Here is a 25,277-nt window from a genome sequence, read left to right as displayed (position 1 = left end):
CAAAGAATACAGAAGAAATTTATTGAAAGCACAAGTACAGACTGGCCAATAACTGCTTTCTACAATCTGAACAGTAAATAATGGAGCTACAGAAAGGTACAAAGGTTGTTATAAAATAGTTTTAATTTCATTTCTTTTTGCATTACAAACATTCTTTGAAAGAGGCAATGGAATTCTGATGTTGTGTATGCTTACCCTCCCCACCCCACCTTCCACAATACTGAACCTGTAATAGCTGTTATCAAAATATACAATACATCTGTTCACCATAAAAAACTGGGTTTTGCTGCCCCCTCATGTCTTACAACAGGTATAAAAAAATTATAAATATGTACACCCTTTTTGTTACTCACATTCTTTACATGCAAACACAGGGATCCAAAGGAAAAACCCACAATCGCCTGGGTTCTGGGGTTACCTCACTTCATTTGCTTGCATTTTGCAAAAAAAAAAAAAAATCTAAAGAGCCTGTGGGTTGACCAAATCAGTGTTAAAGGCCACCGGACAGGTTTCATTCCAACAAGCCTCCTCCCAGGAGCTGGGCTGAGGCTGACAGAACACACTGAAGGTTACACCACCGCTGTTCCGCTTGGGTTGCGGGGACGCTCCGGGGTGGATGGAGCCCGTGCTCCACCCCCCCTGCAGGAGGAACCCTTTTGCCACTTCAGGAGGAAGGGACACGAGCTAATTAGCTCCCACAACTACCACCAAGACACCAGAATTTGCCCTCCTGAATGTGAGATGCTGGCAAGGAAACCTGGAGCTTCCCAGAGAGGAGATCTCAAGGCTCCATTAACAGGCTCGCTCGGATTTCGAGGTAACCGAAACCAGCATCCGCTCCCAGGCTGAGCTCTCCCAGCGCACCGCCTGCAGTGAAGGTGTTTCACACTCCTCAGCCACAAGCGGAAGACAACGGCAGACAAGGATTCCCCATCTCACACCAGCAACCCAAGCTGAACCCCCACTCAGCCGCCACACGCTCCTCCAGCATAATTCACATCCTCGAGAGTCCAGGGAGGAAACTAAGAAAAGTTAAGACTTTTCCAAACACTCAGTGCTAGGCAAGTCAAGAGCTCCCACACTAAGCAAGGAAATCATAACTTGCAACACTAAGACAATTAAAAAACAAACTTTGGTCCACAATTTGCAGAAAAACCCTGAAAAAAAGTACAAGATTCTTGTTATTTTGCATCCGAACAGGTTGCAGGTTAGAGGGAAATGTAAGGCAACATCGGATTACACAAAATAGAAGGCAGAATGGCCTGGGAAAGAGTTGTAAGCCAGAAAAAAAAATAATAATAAAATGGTTGTATCATTGGGAAAAAACGATCTGCTGCATTCTACTTTTAATAAGTTCCCTTCCTATAACTTAGAAGATTTGGGCTTATAGGTTAAAAAGGTAAAAACTTTAGCCTGGGTCCTTTTTCTTAAATTCACAAGCTATCTGTGGCTTGTTATCTCAAACACTTTGCTTTTAAAAAAAAAAATCTGCTTTGCTTAACACGTTTTATCGATTTCATTACATTACTCATCCTCAGTCATGACCTCAGCCTGATAACTAAATTCCTGCCCTACAGTTTCAATTACAAAAAAAAAAAATAAGAAAGTACAGTATACAAGGGTAATACCACAAAGGAGTAAATTTAGATTATGTTTATACCATCTTATCATTCTATAAAAGGTACTTAAACTATTTCTTTTGCATATAAAGAGATTAGAATATTTGGTCAACTGGAAATATTGCTAGGCACAGATGACAGCAACGGCATCAAAAAGTATAATACAAGAATTAAAACAAAAAGCTCAAACGCTGAAGACATGCTATAAGAATGATGGCAGAGCTACATTGGTCTTGTTAATCTCAAATTAGGGGCACGAAGGTGACTCACATGAACACCTTTCTAAATGTGGGATATCCAATAATTCTTCAAATCCTAGCCAAGTATTTAGATATATATATATACACACACATGATTTCGACAAACTCGTAATGATTCGTCTTCACAAGTGTCCAACAGTGGTTAAATTTCATCTCCTGATCAATGCTCTTGTGAAGGGCAGAGCCCGGGGACTCGCTGGTGACAATGGAATGATTTGGTTTGGGAACGTTTCCCCACCCAGACCTTTCCGCTTGGTCTGAATGTTACGGACAAAGGATCTTAAATAACTCCCACTTGCTGTTTGCAGATGGCGATAAAACCACGAGCGGATTGGAAAGTGGCATGAAGAGACACGACACTATGCAGGTTGCAACATTTCACGGACAGTGGGATACAACTGCCTGAAGAGTCAAAGCCCAATATTTTCTTTATCCACTTTGCCAGCTCCACTTGTCCTTCCCCACCGCGAGCCGGGCAGTCAGCCAGAGCTCACCGCTTTCCCCTCAACTCTCCCATCCACTCCCTGCAGCTCCGATGTTTTCCCCAAAGAAGTAAAAAGGTTTAAGGCACAGGACAGCAGATGCACAGTTAAGGTAGGATCAATGCAACTTAATGTTTGTGCTGGGCGAGTTGGGAGCTCCTATACACCATGCATTTTGCAAAATCCTGACTCAAAAGGCGCTAAAGTGAATTTACACAGTGGTTTTAGGTCTTTCAAGGCATGGATGGGTAAAGAAAATAAAAAAGGCATCAATGTGAAACCTGATAAACTTGTTAGGATCTGCGTTTTGGGGGAGAAGGAGCAGGAGGGGAGGGGAATTTCCCAGAGCAGGTTCCAAAGTGTAAACTTTAACTTGTGATTTTTATTTGAACAGTCAAGATTGTTACCCATCACCGCAAGGTTAGCAATATGAATTAGATTTAATTATTATTTTTTTTTTAAAAACCGGTAAACTGATTTCTCTTTAAAAAAATAAAATCTCTGGTCTTTTAAGGTCACTTCAGCTGCATTTTTAAAGTGGCTTTTTTTCTGGAATGATGGAAGTTGAAACCCTCGTGTTCAGCCTTTTAAAGGTCAAGGCTGAACCCAAGAGGTTTTAAGTCAAGTCCATTTTGTCTCACGCCTTCCAAAGCTCTAAATGGTGGACTTCGAGAAGGACACACGCAGGTGATGGTTCTCACCCAGGTCATGATTATGGAGCTCAATGAGCGATTGAATGGCTTCTTCCACAGAGCCCATCTGGATCAGAGCCATTTTACGGTCCTTCCTGACAAGACACAAGTTTCAGACACATTCAGTACCTCCACGTGCAGAGTTTCCCTGACTCAGTGCAAGTTTTCTTATCTAGCACTCAACAAGGCAGCAGAAAGTTAACCACCCAGGTAATTGCAATACACTTCTACCCTTTGCACGCTGAAAAGCCCAGTGTAAGGACAGGACGTTAAGAGAAAACACTTACTGGAAGAATTTGAATCCTTTCACCATCCCACCATTGGTTGAAAATAACATCTTAAGGTCTTCTTCAGTTATTGAAGGTCTGAAACAAATAGTTTTTGCAGTCAAACGTACATTGACGGACCAAATTAATCTCTAAACACCAACTCTCATTAGAGCTTTTTCTAAATTCTCTACCAGTAGTTTCTTGGACTGGGAAAGGCTATGAGGAAGAGGAGGAACATGGGCAAGCCTTCCTCCTGCTAGCAGCAAAAAGCTGACCGTTATTTACTCACACACTAAAATTGCAAACGTTTTTATACTCAGCCACATAGGAACTCTCCAGGCAGGTACTTACGGAATATTGGAGAGATGAAGAGTGGCAGACGGGGGAAAGATGTTTTGGAAATTTTTGGAGCCTGGTTTCTTGAAACGATGTAGAGGAGAATTTCCATAATCCTTAGTCAGACCTTGGTCCTCCTGTCCCTCGCGGGGAAGCTGCACTGTGTGGTGCTTGGATAATGTTATACGGATTGGCTTCCCGTGAAGCTTCTGGCCATTTAAATGGCTCATGGCTGCAAGGGTTAGAGACAGCACTGACCACAGCGGTATTTCACAGTTCTCTCCAGACATGTAAGTCAAAGCTAGAACTTCATTCTACTTCTTCCCTATGCAGATGCCACATCCTCCAGGAACTGCGTGACAGCCATAGTCACTCTGCCTCACTGTATCGGTTATGCTATTTCCCCTCTAGATTATCTCGCACAAACAAACCATACCTTCTCCAGAGCTGCCCCAAATCCATACTACATACGCAGGCAGACAATTAAGGGCATGGAAACATTCAGGTTTTGGGTCTTTTTTTTGGAAGAGAAGAAAGTACTGATATTAAAGCTTTAATTACCCATTAGGTCTCTTAGCGCTAAGCGTCTCGTACTTTTAAGCTTGCTTACCAAGCTGGGCCTGGTTCCCATCAGCCATCTGAACTAGGGCATTCTCTTTCTTATTAAATAAAATCTTCACCCTCTGCACATCACCATAGACTCCTTCAGAAAGTGAGGAAACAAGAACAGTCTCAGGTAATGGAAAAAATGAAGTTGCATTCAACTTAATATTAGCTATTAGCTAATCAATCCAACAGCAAAAACATTCATTCACAACCAGAACTGATCTCATTCCAACCATGGTTACTTATTCTGCTCTAATTAGGGGAAATTCTTATATAGCAGAATAATAATGGAACAATACATTAAAGAAAAGATACTGGGTTTCAGCAAAAAGCAAAAATCTTACTGCCAGAAGACTGGACAATTTAGCATGCTATCACAATTTAAAACTCTTATAAAAAGACATGCAAAGCAATAAACCATGCATAACTGAACATAAAATAAAGGCAAACTAAATTAAATAGCAAACTAAGTAAACAATGTAAAAATGAAATTATGCATTCAAAAAAATGGCAAACTGCAAACTGTACATTTTTGAAGTATCAAAAAAAGTAATCTCAAATAAATGAAAAACAAGGTAATAAAAAGTGTGAATAATAACATACCGAAAAGAATAAAGAGGCATTGGGGTGTAACTCTCTTTAGAGAACAGCAGAGCAAGGCAGCGGAGGGACAGGGAAGAGGTAAGGAATCGAAGGGGAGAGCGAGGTTGCACAAATCGTCCACAACGAGGAAGGGCAGAGTCCCCGCAGGAAATGGCGAAATTGGTTGATGGATGATGAAGTTTTCAAGATGGTTAATATTGAAGGGCAGGTTGGTTTCCGAAGAGCAGGGTTTTTTTTTTTTTTTTTGGAAGGGGAATGTTTTTATTTTTTGTTTCAAGCAACAACAGGAAGCAGAAGTACCGTGCAGTCAGTTGGCAAAGAAATTCCGGATCAGGGGAAGAAAAAAAATTCAGGGATGGGGAGAAAAGAAAAAAGTAGCAAAAAACACAGGTCAGTAAATACATAAGGAAATATGTAGTGTTCCATCAGTCAGATTTATAGAATTCTACATACAATAACTTGTTTACAGAAACAGTTAATAGGTTTTACCTAGTGGAACACAATGATAAAGAAAAGGCATTTTTACTTAAGATATACAAAGAAGTAAGAGACAGTATCACAACAGAGTGACTTCTACAGGCTTTAATACAGAATTTAATTGCAGTGATATTCCCTAAAATTTGACTAAAAAAAAATATTTTCTCGGATTACAAGTATTTCTTAGAAGAAATTACTTCATGGATCAAGTCAAAACCACAGCTGTATTGGTTGCTTTAGGACCAGCGACTACTGGAAGCAATCCACATTGCACACTCAGCTGTAACAAAACGAGAGAAGTCCAATTTAGATACCAACCACTGCCTTTAAAGCAAGAGTTATCTGGATGAGCAGCTGTACCACTACAAAAAAAACCTCGAAGGTCTGCTAGGAGCACTTGGTAGAACGGAACTTGGTACCTCACTTGCCACAGAGGTCTATTCCTTTCCACCTCCGTGGCTTGGCCTCACCATGCAGAAACCCCAAACTGCTGTTCCTTAGGCCAGAAAGGCAGGAAAAGCACCTCTGCTCCCAGTGACAGCACTAACTTCGCACCCAGCCAAGGGTCTGCATTCGAAGTCAAAGCAAGCTGAGACATGCAGACTTCCTCCAGTCATTGTGAAAAGGGAAAATATGCAGTAATGTCGATTCCCACAACTCTGATTCAGAAAAAAAAAGCCTTATGCATTAGTGCAGAGTAGTCACTCCAGAGAAATACTGTCTCTTAACTAACTGGTTGTGGCACAGGTAAGTTTCTACAACACTGATTATACAGGCAATGGAAAAAGTTTCAGGTCTGTTAGTTCACAGCTTCAGTACAAGTATCAAAGTCTCTCTAGCCCAAAGATAAGCTGGATGGATAGTGAAGAGCTCATCAAAAAAATACAAGGCATGAAATAACTGCTTGTTCCTACTTAACCAAGAGCTGTGCAACACCATTCAGCCACTGCTCCGAGCGCTGGGAACACATGCAAATATAACAGGTCCAGCACAGTCCTTTGGCCTGTCACTGCCACCCAGACAACGCAAAGTCATCCCAAGAAACACACACTTGACAGTATTACGCTGATCAAGAGTAATGATGCCAGCTCTTAAGGCTTAAGACTGTTTGTTATCTGAACAGCAAGTCGTGGGACCAAGCCAGAGATGACACAGTTCATGGAATGGCAGAGCAGTTCCTAGGTAGAAAGAGCAACTCATCCCATCCAAAGCTGTATCACAGTCCCTGCCATTATTTCATGCCCTGGAGAAAACAGTAATGACAGGTAAAAAGAGCAGTCTGAAATACTGATCCAATCGGTTCGTCTCATCAAGAGTTAAATATTTTGATCATTCATCACATCCAGGCTTCCCCTTTGATGCAAAAGAGGTTTTGTGGTTACTCTGACATTGCTGGTAAGTTTTATAGCTTTGCAAAGTAGTATTAACTTGTGTGCACAGTCCCACCAGTAAGAGTGTTTTTCAGCAGAGACTCATCATACTCTACTGCACACACTGGAAGATTCTACACTTTCAATCCAACAAAGAGCCAAAAGCTGACCAAAGAAAAATCCAAGATACCCGTATCAAATCTCTTATGACGCTCTCTTTCATTAAAGAAGATTTTTGTTCAAATATGACTTGCTTTATTTTTAAAGAAACCCCAATATTTCAACTCACTAAGTTAAGTAGAATTGAAAATGTAAACTGTGAGCTGTTAAGGGGTTTATCTAAGAAAAAACTTCCAGGAATCTTGGAAAGGGAAAATGTGCAAGCACATGGCAGAGGAAATACTGCACAGGTACAAGGTCAAGCTGGCAGGGGTCCAGACACTACACAGAAAGAGCAAAGGTCAGGACAAACTCTCTCTGCAGTTCTGAATTAATGTTATTGAAAACTAGAACATGCTACGGGAAAGAAAGAATGGAATTGACTATTCTGTGACCCAAATGACACTATTCCATGGAATGGCAGGGAGACTCCAAATAAAAGAGGGAGCAAGGGACAGCCATTGTAGTCTTTATGGGACAAGAGCAGGCAGGCAGCATCCTTGGCTTTGAACCAAAGAAGAGCAACATTTTAATTTGCGATGGATTTTCTCATTTCCCTTCAGCAACTAGAGTACTGATCTGCTTTGAGTTTTAGAGTCGGCAGAGCACGTCATCTGCGTTTCTAGTTTTGCCGTTTCCTTTAGGATACAGTAGGATTTCACTTTCAATGAGTTTCAGCACAATCTGTGTTCAGAAAGTGAAAGCAGAGGTAACAGGAAGGAGAAAAAAAAGTAAAGTTAGGACTCCACTAACCTCAGGATTCAGATTGCTAACCAGCAGAACAGAGTTCCCTGCCCCAGCGAGGCCGGGAATGGCAATCCGTCCTGCTGCAGCCGCTGCAGCTGCTGCTGATGGGATAGCCAAAGGAGCTAGTGCTCCATGAACATTTGGAACTGTCAGGCCTGGAAATTAAAGAATATTAACCAGTAAAGAAATTAACAGCACGTACTCTAGTGTATTTGCTGCACCAGAAGGGAGAACAGCACACCTTCTGTAACATGCAAGTAACCATTCAAAACACAGTGACCATGTATTCTAGGAGCAATAGGAGCCTCCAATTCTGGTGCCGCAGGAAATGTCATCATTCCTAATCGTATTTGCTCTTGCAGTGCCTGGTGCTGAACAGGTGCCTCTCAGCACTATCTTGTTGACTACAATATTTTGCATGTGTCACAAGAAGCGGAATCAGCACAAAGCCTCAGCTCTGTTGGTGCAGGAAAGGTATCACAAACGGTGCATTTGTAAGGGTCTTTCCAACCAGTGCATGCCAAAAACGCTTTGTTCTTTAACCATGCATGTAACAGTCAGACATCATACACTGCCATCGGCTCTTGAGTCCAGAAACATTACCATTTTATTTACAGGCATCTCTAGGTTGCTAACTGTAGCAGCTGGCACCTCACCCTGTTATAGCCCTCCATAGGGAAGAGCTTTAGAGTTCAACCCAAAATTGCTAGGAATCAGTTAAACTACTTCTCAAAGCGGCATTGTCTATGTCCCCAACAGGCCAGGACACTGACAGTACATCAACGGTTCACCAGTTTGATCTGTGCTTGTTTGTCATAAGCAAAGAAATTCCATCCAGTTACAAGAAAGTCAACATAGCTTGGTATGCTATGAAAAACAAAGCAAAAATTGTTTAGTCTAGCACTCCAGTGAGTATATTTAGCACCTAAACCTAAGCCTTTTATCTCAGACAGTGAGATATTTCTGTAAGTAGCAATAATTTGTTACCTGCAACGTGAGCTGCAAACTTCACAGTGCAACTATAACACTGTATGTAATTAGGTTCCCGTTTAGACACTAGCTTTACTCAAAATATTTAGGAAAAAAATGGACAAAGATTCCTTGCTTTTGACCACGTTTACAGCAGTCAAAGCAAGTTCCCAACCTCTGCAGCCACTTGAAGAAATTTGAAATATAAAAAAAATTGACCTCCTTCCCCATCTCCCCCAATTATTTTCAGTACTGCCTTTTCTATTCTCTCCCATCCTGCTACTTATTTTCCTTGTCACTGGGATACTGCCTAGCCAGAGGTGCTACAGCTGCACACTTGCATTCCTAGTTGAGATTATGTACTGAAACATCATTCTAACCCCAACAAAAATATCACTACTTAGCTTTAAAACACCAAGATGCTGCAGCAACAGAAAACCCATATAAAATTTCAACTTACGAAATACAGTACCTGCAGCCTGAGGAATTGCAAAGGTAGGAGGAAAGCCAGCTCCCGCATACGGAGAAGCGGAGATTATTCCTGGGGCACCTGAGAAAGGTATACACATTATACAGAGACAGTCAACAGCAAGACAACTCTAGACTTAGCTGGAATGCCATGATCTGCCCTTCAACATAAGCATTTAGTTGAAAGCTAAACCCTAAAACACAAATAGTAATTCAAAAATGCCTCTACTGTAACACTGAACTCTAAGTAGTTACAAAAACCATTCTTCCTCCAACTCCGCTGTTCTGAAACAGCCATTAGGATAGAGCTGTTGACCAGAACACAAGCCAGTAGCTCCTGCAACTGTTTAACCACAACACAGTTTTCAAAGTATAGGTTACAACACCCCAAATCATCCCCGAGTCCATACTGTGGGCAAAACAGCAGATGGCACTAGAAGCACAGACAGATTGAAAACCTTAAACAGTCCTCACCCAAATGGAGAGGAGCCTTCAAAGCAGCAGCACACACCCACACCCATATGTTCCTACTAGTATTTTGCACCAGTCTGATTCAGTGGTTCTCAAATTTTCCTCTTTAGTCACACCGTATTCCAAAATTTCGGTGACCAAACACTCTAGAATCGTGCCCCCTCCCTTTCCCCATCTGACACACACATCAGTCACATCTGTCCTGCTCCCACTGGAAGAATTCTCACCAAAAGCAGCTGCCATTGTCTGATCAAGAGCGGGCTGGTTATCCCCAGAAGGTAGGTCTGGTCGTGTATAATCTCTGCTCTTATCGTTATTGTATTTTACATTGAGGCTTGTGAGCTTTGAGAAATCTATGCGCAGCGTACAACAGGCATTGTAGATATTCTGTCCATCTAAAGACTGCAAGGAAACAAACCATTCTTCATCCAAGATGCATTTAACTAACATCACAGGAACAGATCTCTGAAGAGAGAAGGTGTTACACCATCCCAGGTACCAGGGTGTATCTGCAGATGGAGCCAGCGTCTTGCTTTGTGTAGAGAAAACACCACTTTGTTTGAGCCCCTTCAGCACCCACCCGAGTTACTCGCACTGCTCTTGGTGGGGAAATGCCCTCCCGCTCCCACACGTGATCTGCCATGAGGGCAACGCTCACGTAAACCAAATACTTTCTAACACTGACCCTAGATTAATAAAAGCCAGCCTAAAAGCTAAAATAATTCAGGTGTTTAGCACTGCAGGCATACTACTCACCAGTTTGGCATGCTGAGCACTCACTGGGTCAGCATATTGTAACAGGGCCTGAAATTGGTTGTTCTTCGTGAATGTGATTATTTTCAAGACTGTACCAAATTTGGAAAAAATCTGCAAGATAATATTTGCATATATCATTATCTCATTTCATATTGATTATTAGAAGCAGAGACGACAGAAGTTATACTTTCACCTTGTTAGCTTTCCAACTCAACAATGTATGGTTTTACCCTACACCGCGGGCGTTGCTTAACTTGCATCGTGGCATGGGACTAGAAAAACAGGGTGACTGAACGGCCCCCTTAATAAAGTTTTTGTTTATTGTGAGTTCTTACACAGGACAATTCACAGACACCTTCACAAACTGGAACTTTCCAACAATTTCTGGGGTTCTTAAATGCAGTCAAGTTTGCATTTTAAATGTGAAGATTAAGCTAAGCAGCCACAGAGGACAGCAGGAACTTTCCAAATAGGCAACTGCCCAAGTGACTCCTTGACACTGGATTTGCTCCCCCCTACCCTTGCACAACGATGTATAACAGCTACTTCTGCTAAAACCTAAAGAAAACTTGAAGAGCTGTCTTGAAAACAAATGTTTGTCCCATGCACCGTACCAGACTGTAATCCAATTAAAATGGACCAGCAATCAAATCTCTGGAAATTCAAGTCTGGCCAGATCGAGACCAAAAATAGAAGAATCTTGAGTGGGTGTCCAGGTCTCCAGAAGGTAGAAATTTGACAGCCATGTTCAGAACTTGAATTATACAGACACATAGACATTGCAAATACAGCAATTCACTATTTGTTGCTAGCCCTTCCTCCAGGGCAATCGTCAAGAAGTTGTGGCAACATGTTTTACCTGATGCAGAACATCTAGAGTGACAGGATAGAAGAGATTCTCAACAATGATCCTCAGGACAGGGCTCTGGCCAGCCATCGCCATTCCTGCGTCTACTGCTGCAGCAGAGGCTGACAGCGCTAGGTTTCCAGACTGGACAGAATTCACTGCTTGCAGAGCTGCTTGGGCACGCTGCAGAACCAAACATTCTGTTAGACTGACACTCCTGCTTGCAAAAATACACAGTCAGCTTCTCTTGAGCTTCCTATCTGCAAACTACCAGCAGAACTCAACAGTTAGCAGAAAAACAGAAAGCAATTTACTGTTCCTAAGGCAACGATTTTTGCACGTTTTAAACACGGACAATACAGACCACCCCGATCAGTAAGAGCAATGCAAAAAAATACAGACTAAATAAAATATGAAGGACTTATGCTACTGCTAGAACCTTGCTCAGCATCTACCAATGCAGCAAAATTATTCTATTGTTTCAAAAAAAGGAAAAACTAGGCTCTTCTGGGGTGAAACACCATCTCCACAATCCTACAGAAGCTGCCAAGACTGAAAGATTAATGCACATCTGCTATGGGGATCCAGGAGTGAAAACTGACTTGCGAGTTCTCCTGCAGAGTCCCCCTCACACATAAAACGTTACGATGTGCTCACTGTTGGGCATCAGATTCTGGCTTTGTTAGATGCACCCAATAGCAGCATTTCATCTGCACAGCACTAGATGCTCTGATCCTGGGGAAAGGCAGCCTGAAAGGTGAGAGGAGGCAAACCAGCGGTACTCGGCAGCCACCCCTGATAAGGAGGCACAAGTAACTTGAACTTCTTTCCAGTGTTCCTGTCCTGAAAGATTGCCAAGAGCAGTTGAGCTGAAAAAGGAACCTTTTTACCCTATGCAGAGCAACCCTGCATGGAAACTCTAGACAGCCCAGACAAGGCCTTAAGAACTGCTGTGTTCAAGGGCTGCCTGCCTCAAAGCCAGCACTTACCAGCACCAGACTGTATTCAACTGCAGACACAAGTTTTGCCCCATCAGAGCTTCGTTTTACATAAATTTTTCCAATATTAGAAAAGAACATCCTAAAGCACTAGATGTTAATCTTGTCTTTTGATACTCTTTCTAACTAAAGAATGCTAAAACACCACTTCTCATGATCTCATAGTCACTATGCATTTTCTTCCCTTGACATTAAGGCAGTTTTAGCAGTCTGCAGAAGCTTTGGATAAAAGCTATTACAGGAGATCTTATTCCACCAGCTAGAAGCTAGTATGCTCCGTTTACCACTCTGATATTAAACCAAATCTCAAAACCCTCCCAGGCCTACACCAGCGGCACAAACCAAACCAGCAGCTGCGAAGTGTCTGTCCCTCCCACCAGGATGACAATGTACAGAACAAGAACTAACTGCTTGGTTTGGAGAGTTGTCTGTCTTAAGCTCCTTGTGGTTGGAGAACTGAATGTAGATGGGCTGGCTCCGCAGGACTGGAGTGACTGTGGTGTAGTAGTTTACCATGGTGTTGGCTGCCTCTTCCGTATTCATTTCTATGAAAGCCTGCGCAGAAGTCAAACCAACATTGACATATTATCAGAGACAACATTAACAGGTGACAACAGCATTATACAACTGATAACCTTAGGAAGAACGTCCGGGTGAATTGTAACTGCATTTGATTTTCACAACCGCGTTTACATGCAAGCTTTTATACACAGAATTGTTTAAGAACCAACTGTGCGCAGAACAAACAAGGATCTTCACTGCCCAGACGGACTTAACGTATATGATGTTTCAGTCTCATCCTAAGATCTCCCTGCCATAGATATTTCGGAACCTGACAGTGACAGAAGCGTCTGCAAGAACCCAAGAATACAGCAATAATCCAGACTCCCCAACTCTTATCATATTTAGCAACTTCCCATACTTCTCTAGAGAGCAGGAAGGCCACTCACTGTTCTGTACCTTCACGGTCTTCTCTACTTCAGAACAAAAAGGTGAGGGACTGTAGCAAGTCATTACATTAAGTACTCACATATAATCACACCACGCAATGTATCAGAGGCACATTTTCATAATTAAGATTAAAGACATAGTACTTTAAGCGATGATTAAAGTTGGCTTGCTTTTTTACTCCTTAATTTGTAAGACAATTTTAGCTACCAAATTAGTGCACACCTTCTGCGTTACCCAAGAGTGTTTTAGCTGTACCCAGCTAATTTATTGTATCTGTAAAGGTGTCCTTAATACACAAAGTTACACTGGTGGTTACTCAACTGTCAAACCATCTTGAGTGAAAAAGGCCAACTCATGTCACTGCTGTCCAAATAATTTACCTGGTCTGTAATTTAAAAACCAGGCATAATGCTAATTATAAGTGACAACCTATAATTATGGACTTAGCTCCTCGTACAGTCTGAAAATAGTATTTTCTACAGCTCATGGGATAATCATGGAAAAGTAAAATAATAGTATGCAGAAGTTATTGATTCCTAATACATGACAGTTGTTTAAACAACTTGGATCTGGTTTACTGATGACAAACTCATCAAGCCTTTGACATAATCCCTGCTTTCAATTAGGGAGACAATACCTGATTTTTTCCTTTCAACATGAGCAGATTGGTGACCTTGCCAAAAGGTAAGCCCAAAGAAATGACCTCTGCCTCTGTGACGTCACTGGGGAGTTTGCGGACGTGGATTACTCGGGATGGGACCCCAGCACTTCTACTATCGCCTTTGAATTTTTTGCTGTCGTTTCCATTAGCTGTAAAAAGCAAGAGTTACTGCTTATTTGACCGAGTTTGAAAGAATATGCACATGCTTACAACTTCTGACATACAGTTTGTGCTCCCCATCCAGTTATTACTCTCGATTACAGAGAAATTCAATAGTTTAATTTAACTAGAGTCTGAAGACACATGGTTTTACTCATTTCAATTTTTTTTCCCTCCAAATTACATGATGCAAGTGACATAGCTGAATGCCACCGCAATGGAATCAACTCTCCAGTGGCCATTTTACAGCTTGTTTACAGCACACACCCACCCACATTTCTACTTTGTGTAGGTCTGAGCCGCTCACTCAAGATTGCTGCTTGCTTCCTTTTCACTCTGACCCGTATTCTTGGCAATGAAACAGGTTGAAGGGGACATCTTAAAACAAGTGATATTAAACCAAATGACGTTAACCCAAATACAAACCAAAACGTAATTTTAGCTCACATGGATTTTACATATGGCAAAGACTGCCAGCAGCACACCAGAGACAGGAGCTGATCCAGTCTGGATCTGGGAGGCCACGTGCAGAACAAGAAGGGACTCAAAAGACAACAGTAGCTCAAAGACAGACACTTCAAGGCCCTGACCAGCACAGAGGGCAAAGTTCTGGACTGAGCACCCAAGGACACTGTCTTGGGTGGGATTACTAATCTCTAGATGGTGTAAAACTCCCAAATAGCAGCAAACTACTAAACACAGCCAAAATAATCCTACGTGAAATTCAAATGTGCTTAAAGTATAACAGTTTACAGCAAAACCTGCACGTTCTAACTTGGTAAAATCATTTTAGCAACTGTTCTGCAAAAATTTTTTTCAATCTACTAACCTTATAAGGGTATAGGGCAGAAGTTCATTATTATTCAGCATTGCCCTACAAAAGGCCTTAGTACCACTAAAAATGCATGGCTTTTAAAATTAAGACTAAGTGGGGAAAAACCAGACCCCCCTCACAGTATTTGCAATACTTATCAATTGCTATTCTTTTTTATAGGCAATATTACCTGCAGAAGAAGAGTTGCTGCTCATGATAAAGGGTCCGTTAGTAACACAAGTAGAGAAAAGCTCGTCAGATCCCCGCTGGAAAAGAAAAGATGAAAGGTAAACTGACAGCATTTTTACTAAACTCTATTCAGGTACTCCTAAAGCAGAACAATTGAAATTAAGGCGTAGAGAAGCTGAACAGAAGCGTAAGTGAAAATATACTGACAGTGGGCAGTGAACCCCACCTCCACCATAAATTAAAGATAAGCAAGATCCAATTTAGTAACTGAGTAGCACTATCCAATATCTCTTTTCAGCTAAGCATTAGGAATCTTAAAAGATGAAGCATTGCTGAATTGTCTGAAGCCACTAAATGCAGCGTCGTGCACTGATATTCACATTTTCCTATTGTATCCAACAAAAGGGATTTTGGACTACTCATATCAGACAAGTTTTTCTTTTTTTAGGTTAAGCTAGAACAATACTGTAGTTGATCAGGAACAGCCAAACAGAGAGAGGCCTCCTGGCATTCATCAAGAGGACAGAGATTATTTTACTGGGGGTTACCAGGAGCAAAGAAGTCTTAAGCAAAAGACAAGTTATCAGAAACTGGCCCAAGCTGTTAGTATACGACTTGGCAATTATGAACCAAAGATGTGTATTTTCCAGTTACAAGTAGAAGAAGCAACGTGGAGAAACTGAGACCTGAAAGAAATGGATCTCTTCCCCTCCCTACACCAAAAAGAGGGGGCAAATCAGGAAAGTAAAGCTACTAGTAAAGAGCTACTTTACAGCAGAAAGAGGCTGACATATAATAATTTAGATTTTAGTACAAAATAATTTGATCACTGGTCTGTTGTTTTCTAGCCACGATCCCCAGAACAGCAGCAACAACTTTTAGGACAACAGTACCATAAAGTCTAGGTTAAATGCACTTAAGTCAAAAGACAGGCTAGCTTCCTGAAGCAGAGAAACCCAAGTACCAGAGGTACAAAAGCCATTGTAATCCCATCCTCTACTGCCTTTGGCACTAGGAGCTGTTCTACAGTAAAGTCAAGGTGGCTACCTACAAACCAAAAAAGCTGTGAGTAGCACAGCATACCCCAACAACTTGATTCTTTGATTTTTCTTACTGCAGCACTGTACATTTCAACTCTACGGAGGAAGAAAACATTTGACAAAAAATTCTAAAACGAATTTCTACTAGAATTAGACTACCTAAAAAAACAGGTATTGCAGAATTACAGAAATGCATTTGTTCTAGGCTTTTTAGTAGTTGTGGGTATGATTCCTCTATTCACACAAAGTTATTGAATTGCAGGAGCCTGGCACTTCTCCTCCATTCCCTGCAAATAAAGCCAAACGCATCTATGAATAGATTACTGTATGCAATGTATGTGTTTCAATTCATCACAGCATCCCCTGGAAAGTCACCCAAGTTACCTCAACTGACCGAGGCTAGTTTAAACCAAGTCGGAAGTATGAAAAATACTACTAAGACAATAGCAAAAACAAATACAAATTACTTCTTAGCACAATCTATACTTACATACATAATACAGCTTAAAATCAGTATGGCTTAATTTCAAACAAATTACATAGAAGACCTCAAATCCCACTGTAAACTCTGAGCAAATATAATATAAATCGAACACATGAAATCACTTTCCCAGAGTTTTCTACATTACTCTTACACAGAAACGCCACACTAAAACGCTTTCATCAGCAGAGAAAAAGCAGAGAGCTCATCCCTGCCTTGGCTAACTCCCACCCCTCTCAAGGCAAACATACCCCGCTCCACACTGTGGCTACCAGAAATTCTGCCTTCACCATGCCCTAGATCTGGTGGCACCTGCAGAAACAGTATCTGCGCGACAACAAAAGCTCTCTGCTCCAGCAAACAGGTTGGAAAAGTAGGTCACACGAGAGCCCCACAACACCGAATTACAGACACAGGTTTTGGTTTTCTTTTTCTTTCCCCCTCAAATCTTGAATTTCTTGTTTGACTACTCACTGCTAGCTCTTCAAAGACAGGCTCAAGGACTTTGATGTCCCGAATAGGAGAAATTAGGCCAGGTTCCAAAACCATGGTTCATGGGCTGCTGCTGGTCACCTGCAAGCACTGACCAGGTTCCACAAAGGCTATGGGCACCCAGCGAGGGCTCCTTCTAGCAGGGTGCAGTCATTAGAAATAGGCCTTTTAACAGCTGTTCTAATTAGTACTTGGGTTCCTGAGTACAGTGAGAGGCGAGCTAGTCTGGGAGGCTACTAGACTGTGATCCCATCCTTTTGATGACTCAAATTAATGCATGATTCCAAGGCTAAAAGCCCACCAGTTTACCGTAACAACGCTGCCGTGCTGGGGCTGCTGCAAACACTACAGGTAGGGCTTGGCTTTGTGGCCCAGGATACAACCGGCAGGGATTAACAGAACCACCCACCAGCAAACAAAAGCCCTACCAATGCAGACAATGTTTATTGGCCTCATGAAACCCCTCCCATCGGGCCCTAATGGGCCTTAAACTTTTTAAAAAAGTGTTCTTAAATAAAAACGTGTAAATTTCTGAACATACAGAACTCCAGCACTCCTAGTATAAATCAATGTGTCTGTGCAAGCACACTCAGGCAGCCCTTGCAATCCATCATGGAAACACCAGGAGAACAAGCCACATATTTGGCTCTCATGGAAGCAACACTAGGAAACTATAAACTGGAAAAACAAACATTTATACTATTATGGAAAGAATTTAAATTCCCTGAATTTAACTTTCCTAATGGCTTGTTTAAAATAAACATTTTCTCACATATTTGAAAATTTACTTGCAGGGCACTTTGACAAGGAATGTTCATTGCTGCTGGTTTCCACATGTCGATGTTTCTTTAATGAAAGAGCAATTTCAAATCCACTCCCCTCTTATCTTGGAGACAGTCTATGCTGCCCGCTGTGACCAGAGCCAGGAGGCAGAGGGGGATGATTGTTGGACATCAAAAGAAGCAGCAGTCAATTTGTAAGCTTCCCAGCTGGAAGTACATGCAAACGAAGAGGGAAGACTGCAGCAGTTGGAAAACTACAATTATTCCAAGGTCTTTTCTCTACACAAGGAAGTTTACAGACAGTACATACATAGTACTGTACAGTTATATCACAATTATTCCACACAGGCTGCCTTTAAAAGACTGGGGCTTTGGAGCGCAAGCCTAGGGGGAGCATACCCAGGGGTTCCACGGCACAAAGCGTGCTGCCAACCTTCCTCCCACGCGGGGAAGTTCCATCAACTATGACTTTTCATCAGCATTTGCCCTCCTTCCGTTACTGTTGGAGCGGATCTCAGATAACCACAAGAAATCTGTATTGACACTTGCTTTTGGAATGATCTGCCCCGAGGCAAACTGAAAACAAGCGCTCAATGAATCTGCACTGGGTATTGGGAACTCGGGCAAGAGCCTGTATCAATCGTCTGTCTCCACACTTGCAGCAACTGCCATTATCTCCTTCCAGACTGCAGTGTCTGTTCTTTCCGTACATGTTATCATCTATGAATAAGCTTGAAAACAATGTTATAAACTCAAACGCTCCACACCAAGTATCCTGATTCTGTAGAGCCAGAGGAATCACAGTGAGCCTGGTTTTAAAAGGTCTGGAAGAGTTTCTCACCAACAGTTGGATATTTGGAATTATATTGGAAAAGACAGTGCAAAAGCTATTGATTCTGAAGTATTATATTATTTTATTTAAGTTTAAAGCTTTGCAAATCCAGGGAAGGGGACAAGGCGAGCAAATGGCTGCGTGGGTGCTCGGCTGCTCACCAGCATCAACCCACAACACTACTTTTCTACCTTTTTTATTCTCCAACTACCCCGGGGAGGCCCAGCTGCGCAGTCCTTCGTTCAAAATGCAGTTCTTCAGATTCTGAAGTTCACATCCCTGCTTGCAAGAGGCATTAATTTATGTTGACATTTCTGTTTAGCTAATTCTTTTGCAGCTGGTATTTTTACGATGAGATTAACAGGAGCAACAGCATGCTAGCAGTAACACTGCTCTACAAAAAAATTCTTCATTTGTACTAACAAATCTCCTCTTCCTGTTTACAGAGCGCAAATCCCACTTTGGAAGTTACACTGCCAGACCGTACCTAGGCAGGGAAAGGCTGTCCCTGCCACTGCAGTCACGCCACCACCAGGTAAAGCACTGCCGGGGAGCGTCTCTGTGACAGCCACCTCCCTTTTCTGCCACACTCCTGGCTGCAGAAGGTCCACTGCTCACACTGCAGTAATTTGATAAGCACCCATGCTTCCTGATAAACACCCATGCTTCCTCAACACTTCTTTAGTTCCCTTCTTCTACCAGCACACCTAGAAGCACTACAGAAATTCTCAGCTGTCCTATATAATCCTTTATCTACTTAAGATCTAGTCAGTTATTTTAAGTGGATTACAATAAATCATCTGCATTCTGCCTGTACAAATACAAACTAAACAACCATAAAAATATTAATTTCAAAACAAACGGGTGATAGTACGTGGTAACAATCAATTTTCAGAAAGCAGCAAGTATTACAGGCAGAAAGCAAAATTAAAGCAATGGCAAAAAGGGCATATGGAAAAGAAGAGGACAAGGACTAGAAAGGCCAGCGAGGCCGAAGATCTACAAAAAACGCTTCCTTTCCCTGGCTTACTGAGGAAATCCTACATAGCAGCAGCATTCTCTGCCTTCGGACATGGAGCACCCCACACGGCTGTAATAATTTTTACACAGACCAAGGATAGCAGCATCCCTCCTCCTTGCAAGGGAAAAGAAAGACTGAGGCAGACAGGCCAGCAGCCAACATGCACTCACAAAAAGCAAAGCAGGTAACACAGCTGCACCTGGAAACCTCCTCTGAAAATAAACCGCAAAAAGATCTGTACTGCTAGAAATCCTTGGTCTGCTCTTCTTAAGTTCAGATGAAAAACCTCTGCCAGAAGTCTTGTAGCTCTGCCTGGCCAGAGCATGCAAGCATTGCTCCTCTGCTCCACTGTCCCTCCACTTGTACAGATTTTGGACTCAGTAAAAAGACCACTGTAATATTTGACACACAAAATGACACACAAATCATGGAGAAGCTCACACAAACCCTTCATTCTGATATAAGCAGTAAAAAAAATTTCTTGGAGCACAAAAAGAATTGAGCGTCTCTGAAATATGCTTCAAGGGCTTTGCCCGAGTCCAGTCCCAGAGGAATGGAAGAATGTACTTTGATACTTCAGTTCACAGCTCAAATCACTTTGTGAAGAAACTAATAAGAGAAATCCAGTCTGATGACATCATCATTCACACTCATGTTACATTCCAACATTTTCTGCTGAGAGATTCAAGAGCCAGGAATGGAACTAAATTTAACCTACTAGGAAGAAGGATGCCAGTTTTCCTTGTCTTCCATGGAAAACTCACTTCCAGCAAGGCACCCTCACATTACACACCCCACCCCCGCACCGCCCCCCGCTTCTCTTTCCCCCCTCCTGCCTCCAACACTCTTTTAAAGGCATTTAAAGGTAGAGCTGTGAGAAAAGAAACATTCTAATTTGGGTCATGAACAGAAAGCATGAGTCAACCTTTTTGTGAAAACATGTCTGAAGAACACACAACACAACTGTGTCCTCCATCAGTCCTAGTACAGTTGGAGAGCTACGATCAATACACAGGCTCCTGAGGATGGCAGCCTCTGGGGTGGCTGCTGAGCCCCGTAGGACACTGCTGTCCCACCGGCTCTAAGTAGCTGCTATGAACACTGCATGGCACTCACTCCTCTGCTCTGCCCATTTGAGACATGCAATTTATCACCCGACCAGAACCAAAAGTAAGGCAGGGGGGAAATCAATTTAGTTCACCAAGTTGCTCAGGGCTGATTTTTACATACCAATTCAAACACAGAACCCCCATGTCACTTATCCAATTAAACCCAACCCAGCAGTCAGCATATTTCATTGATACAGTGAACGTGTGGAGGAGGCACCGGCCTATCTGGCAGGCTTAGAGTATACACTCAGTTTTTAAACTCTACTGTGTTCAGCCGGGGCCAGCAAACATGTGTCACCTACCACTTGAGGCTTTCAAAATTGTTATAACCTCGCTCTTGTCTAGACAAGATTTAGTCTAATACTTTTGCAAAAAAGCCAGTGTGGTAAACTTCCCACTAAGATTCACAATAGCATACTGGGTACACGCACACGCTTTTAGCATCTTTGAAACTCGGTTAGTTGGTCAGAGCACTGCAAAGAATTTAGTGCTTAGGAAAATCTTCCTACTGTATGTACTGCCACAAGAGCTGGTACCATTTCTATAGCACACAGATAGATTTTTGAGTTCCTAAAAGGCACTAGAAGCTTCAGCGCTACATTGAAGCAATTGCTCGTACAACCCAATGGGAGATTTTGCAATAAGATGCATTAGGAGCTTGAGCACACACTGCCTGAGAGCAGAGCCGGATCCTCAGCCCACTCATCCCCTCCCTTCTCCCTGCTGCTATGGAGACACCCTGCCAAACAAACCTGCCCTTTGAGCAAATAAAAGGTGTGGCCATTTTAAATAGCCCAAAATTCCTAAACTCCAAGTACTGCAGTAATGCAGTCATTCTGGCTTTGTAGGGTAGCACACACCCAGGCTTTATGATACCCTGTTCCCAAGCTGAAACTTAACTAGTAGGCAACCTTGAGCTTTTTACATCACCACAGCAGAGCACACAGGTCCTTGGTAAAGCTTAGTACAAATACTATCAGAAAGAAATCCTGCCAGATGAGTCACTTTGGGGAAATGGAACCTACGAAAGAACATTTTGTGCCCAGATCTGTAAAACAGCAAATGGAAGACGCAAGTTTAGAAGGAACTCCATGCTAATTCAATCTCATCTAAACTGCAGTTGTGTAATAACTACAATCTGCTTTGGCAAACAGCGAGCAATCATTACATTGGGATTACCAACACACACTTGCTGAACTAAGCACAGCATTCAACAAGTTTTCATATGAAGCTGGAAAGACAGCTATATCAGAAGCACACAGAATTTGACATTAAATAATGTCTACTCTTCTTGCTAGTGCGATAAATGTGGCACCAGCACATCTACATCTTCTAGTTTGACAATACTTGAAACTGATGTCAGTGACTCAGAGACCCTACACTTGTGGGATTAAAAAGACAAAGTTGAGTAAATTCAGGTGTGTTAAATATTTTGCTATTTTTTAAATCCTCACAGATCGAGGGCAAAGTAGGCCCAAGGCTAAACCAGAATATTTTCTACAACCATTTTATTAACTGATAATTTGCTAGGAAGTCTCACACAATTTCATTTTCATCTTGTTTCCCTTCCAAGCGCAAGTTATTTGAGCTACCTTCCACATGCGATGTGATGGAGAAACTGCTTTGAACAGACCTAATAGCTGATAAACCCGTGGTAGCAATCTTGCCTAGCATCTGTGCTTCAACCAATAGCTTAAATTCCTGTTAAACACAATACAGAATTAACCAGCTTTCACAACCCAGCCAGAGGAAGCTCATCAATTGCCCTGCAAAGGACAGGTACCCATAAATTGAAGAGACAGGTGCATAAAACCTGTATGCAACACTAACACAGATTAGATCGAGCTATTTACCAAATCTAGCTGACACAATGCTTGCCGAAAGCCATCCATGGCCCCTGCTACCAACATGTGGCTGACATGTGTGATCACGCCTGTTCGAGGCCACAAGAGCCAGCTTGTTGCAGCCTCTAACTAAAGCCATAGGAGGGGACTGGAATTTCCTCACAACATTCTTGGCCTGCTGCCTGAAGCCATAATTACTGTTCCCATGGCAAAGATCCTGGCTTGATCACAAATCACTTCTATGCAGTCAGCCTGTATCACACTCTAGCAAACCCTGTTTTAAAAATTAACTTTTCAAATGCCACAGAAGTGTACTTTTTTTTTCCTGGAAGCATCATCTTTCAATAAAAAGCCCAACTTAAGCAAGAAACTACAAGATTATTCAGCACCTAAACTATCCTGAGACTTTTTCAATCACTGAAATGCCATTTTGCATAAAGAATAATGATCTATCATAGTTCATATTCTTTCTAGTAAGTCAGCCCCGCTCAGAGGCCATTACAGCTTAAAGAGACAGTGATATCTAGGCAAATTAAAGGGAAAGGAGATACAGAGAGTGATCTTGATCAAATTACTTAGAAGAGGCAACTGCAGGGGTCAGACCCAGTATCTTAGACTTCAAATACAGCGCCTCCATCTTAAGGCCACACTTCCTTCCTTTTCAGACACCAATGAAATTATGGGAAGAAATAAGACTTAAATCATGTGTTTCTAATCTGCAGGACATTCCAGAAGGCTGTGCATCAAGAGCCCCATACCAGGATCGTAATGAGCTTCCTAAACAAATTCGCACACTTTAAAGTGAAGTGTCTGTGGACCAGGCTAAATGTGAAACCCAGGAATGGCTCCAACAATTACCGTCCTGATTAGAAACAAGACCATCAGGCAGTACAGTGCTCATGAAGTAAGCCATGAGAACACCTGGGGACTTATTAAGTTACAGAACCTAAATATAACAAAGATCTCAGAACGGTTAATAGAAGTGGGTGTGAGGACCCTTAATATGTAAACTAAGGATGTGAGAAAAATCAAAAAAAAGTGCCAGCACCCTGTCTTTTAAAACAATAAAGTAGAGCAAACTGATACATACTTTCACAAAGTCCTCAATTTCATAGTTAGACTTAGCAACCACTTACAGCAGGAATATAACCAAGAGGCCACTGTAAATTACCTCTGATAATTTCCTCAGCATTGTTTTTTGGGTTACAGGCACTTTTCCTCCTTGTCTGAGAATTCTCCAGCTTTGGGACATTCTAGTCAATAACAGAACATTGAAAAGGTCCACTGGTGTCTCAGTAACGTACTGCCTAAAGTATGACAAGAGCTGACAGCTTTTGGGGACTGTAATCCTCTAATACCTTAACAAACCAGATGGAGTACCACTCCTACCTTCTTCGTACATGAACGGCAAGAATGAGTAAGTTTACACCTCTGATTAAAAACAGTTTTCCAGCTCAAATTTTCATGTCTAATTTAGAAGCTCAGCCAGCAAACTCTCCTGTGAGCACAGCTTTCAGAACAGACACTAACAAAGTAGTTTTATCTCCACCTGAATCTCATTTCTATGAGTATGTTTTATGAAGTCAGTAGATCACAACTACAGCTCCACAGCATTATTTTAAGTTATCAAGCAATTATAAAGAACATCTGCTTCTGAAGGGGGGGAATCAGTTAATCCTTGAAGCCATTTCAGTGATGCCCCAGGGAACAAATGCTGATGGATAGACAGAGCTTTACTGCAATTATTTCAGCAAAGACCACACTGAAACGCTTCTGTGATGCTAAAGAAACCTTCTGCAGTCCCTTCAAGCTACTTACTGGCAAACCAAAGGAAGGCAGATTCAAGGGGAAGCCACACAGAAAAGCAACACCAAAATTTCAAAAAAGCTGCGGCCAATGAGGTTTTACACTTACCATAGAGGTTAAGTATTTTTAAGAAGCAATTGATACAGGATTTGATTACAGTTTTTTTGAAACAGAGGTGCCTGTACCTCTCTCCAGGCAAGAGCCCTCCAGTCAGAGGACCTGAAGTAGTACAGAAACAGCAGGGTAGGGGGAAATTGGAGGTAGCTGACCTGCACCCACCCACACAGAGGATGCAGGTGCAAGAGAAGCCGTCACTCTCCTTCACTGTGTGCAAACAGGATTCTAACATACCTAAGCACATCCACGACATGCACAACATGTCACACCATAGCGTTAAAGAACATACTTCTATCGCATGTTCTACACTGGCATATTCAATGTCTTATTTAAACATAATCAGTAACACGGTTATGTTGAAAATAATTTTAAGACTTACCTTTATCAAGATGATTCAATTTTCCTTTTTGCTTCTGCCACTCTTTAAATTTTGATTCAACTTTCTCAAAACCTGCCTCATCTGACTTGACAAGAAACCTCATTTTTGATGCAGGGTTTTGTCTCACCACTCCCCACCCCACTGTACAACTGGCAAAATCGTGGTTACAGTTCTGTCCTGTGCTAGGAGTGAAAGCACTCAGATGGGATTTCTCCCAGTCCTTGTTTTAGAAATCTGACCTTACTGCACGAGGGCCTGAAATCACTCCCCCAGATGGGAGTGATGAGGCATGCAATACCACATCCTGAAGCTTTTCAAGATTCACTGAGGACTACAATTACAGTTTCAGAAGCTTCCTGGTCAAGTTTAGTTATATAAAACTACTTCTTAAAGCTGCAGAAACCTAAAGCTGCAAATTACACATTGCTAAAACCAACTGAGGGGACTTTTACCTAAATTAATCAGGTTACT

At 42.0% G+C, this 25,277-nt stretch overlaps 1 protein-coding gene across 3 annotated transcripts in view; it reads right to left on the bottom strand.

Moving 5' to 3' along the window:
* Positions 1-25,277, bottom strand: part of PTBP1 (polypyrimidine tract binding protein 1) — a 30,798-nt gene continuing 5,521 nt past the window's right edge. For 2 of the 3 annotated variants that reach the window (XM_074565373.1, XM_074565374.1), the window contains 13 exons: positions 14,905-14,980; positions 13,718-13,890; positions 12,538-12,684; positions 11,144-11,314; positions 10,285-10,395; positions 9,756-9,930; positions 9,062-9,139; positions 7,627-7,775; positions 4,868-4,901; positions 4,269-4,361; positions 3,674-3,890; positions 3,341-3,418; positions 1-3,148 (listed from right to left, as the gene is read on the bottom strand). In XM_074565373.1, the coding sequence (XP_074421474.1) occupies positions 3,016-3,148; positions 3,341-3,418; positions 3,674-3,890; positions 4,269-4,361; positions 4,868-4,901; positions 7,627-7,775; positions 9,062-9,139; positions 9,756-9,930; positions 10,285-10,395; positions 11,144-11,314; positions 12,538-12,684; positions 13,718-13,890; positions 14,905-14,980 (1,635 nt within the window). In that variant the 3' untranslated portion in view covers positions 1-3,015. Of the gene's footprint in view, positions 3,149-3,340; positions 3,419-3,673; positions 3,891-4,268; positions 4,362-4,867; positions 4,902-7,626; positions 7,776-9,061; positions 9,140-9,755; positions 9,931-10,284; positions 10,396-11,143; positions 11,315-12,537; positions 12,685-13,717; positions 13,891-14,904; positions 14,981-24,806; positions 24,830-25,277 lie in introns of those variants that run through there. The other variant, XM_074565376.1, reaches the window with a different exon arrangement.

Source organism: Larus michahellis, chromosome 23 (genome assembly GCF_964199755.1).
Source record: "Larus michahellis chromosome 23, bLarMic1.1, whole genome shotgun sequence".
Lineage (NCBI taxonomy): Eukaryota > Metazoa > Chordata > Aves > Charadriiformes > Laridae > Larus > Larus michahellis.
This window is presented reverse-complemented; position numbering and strand designations above follow the sequence as displayed.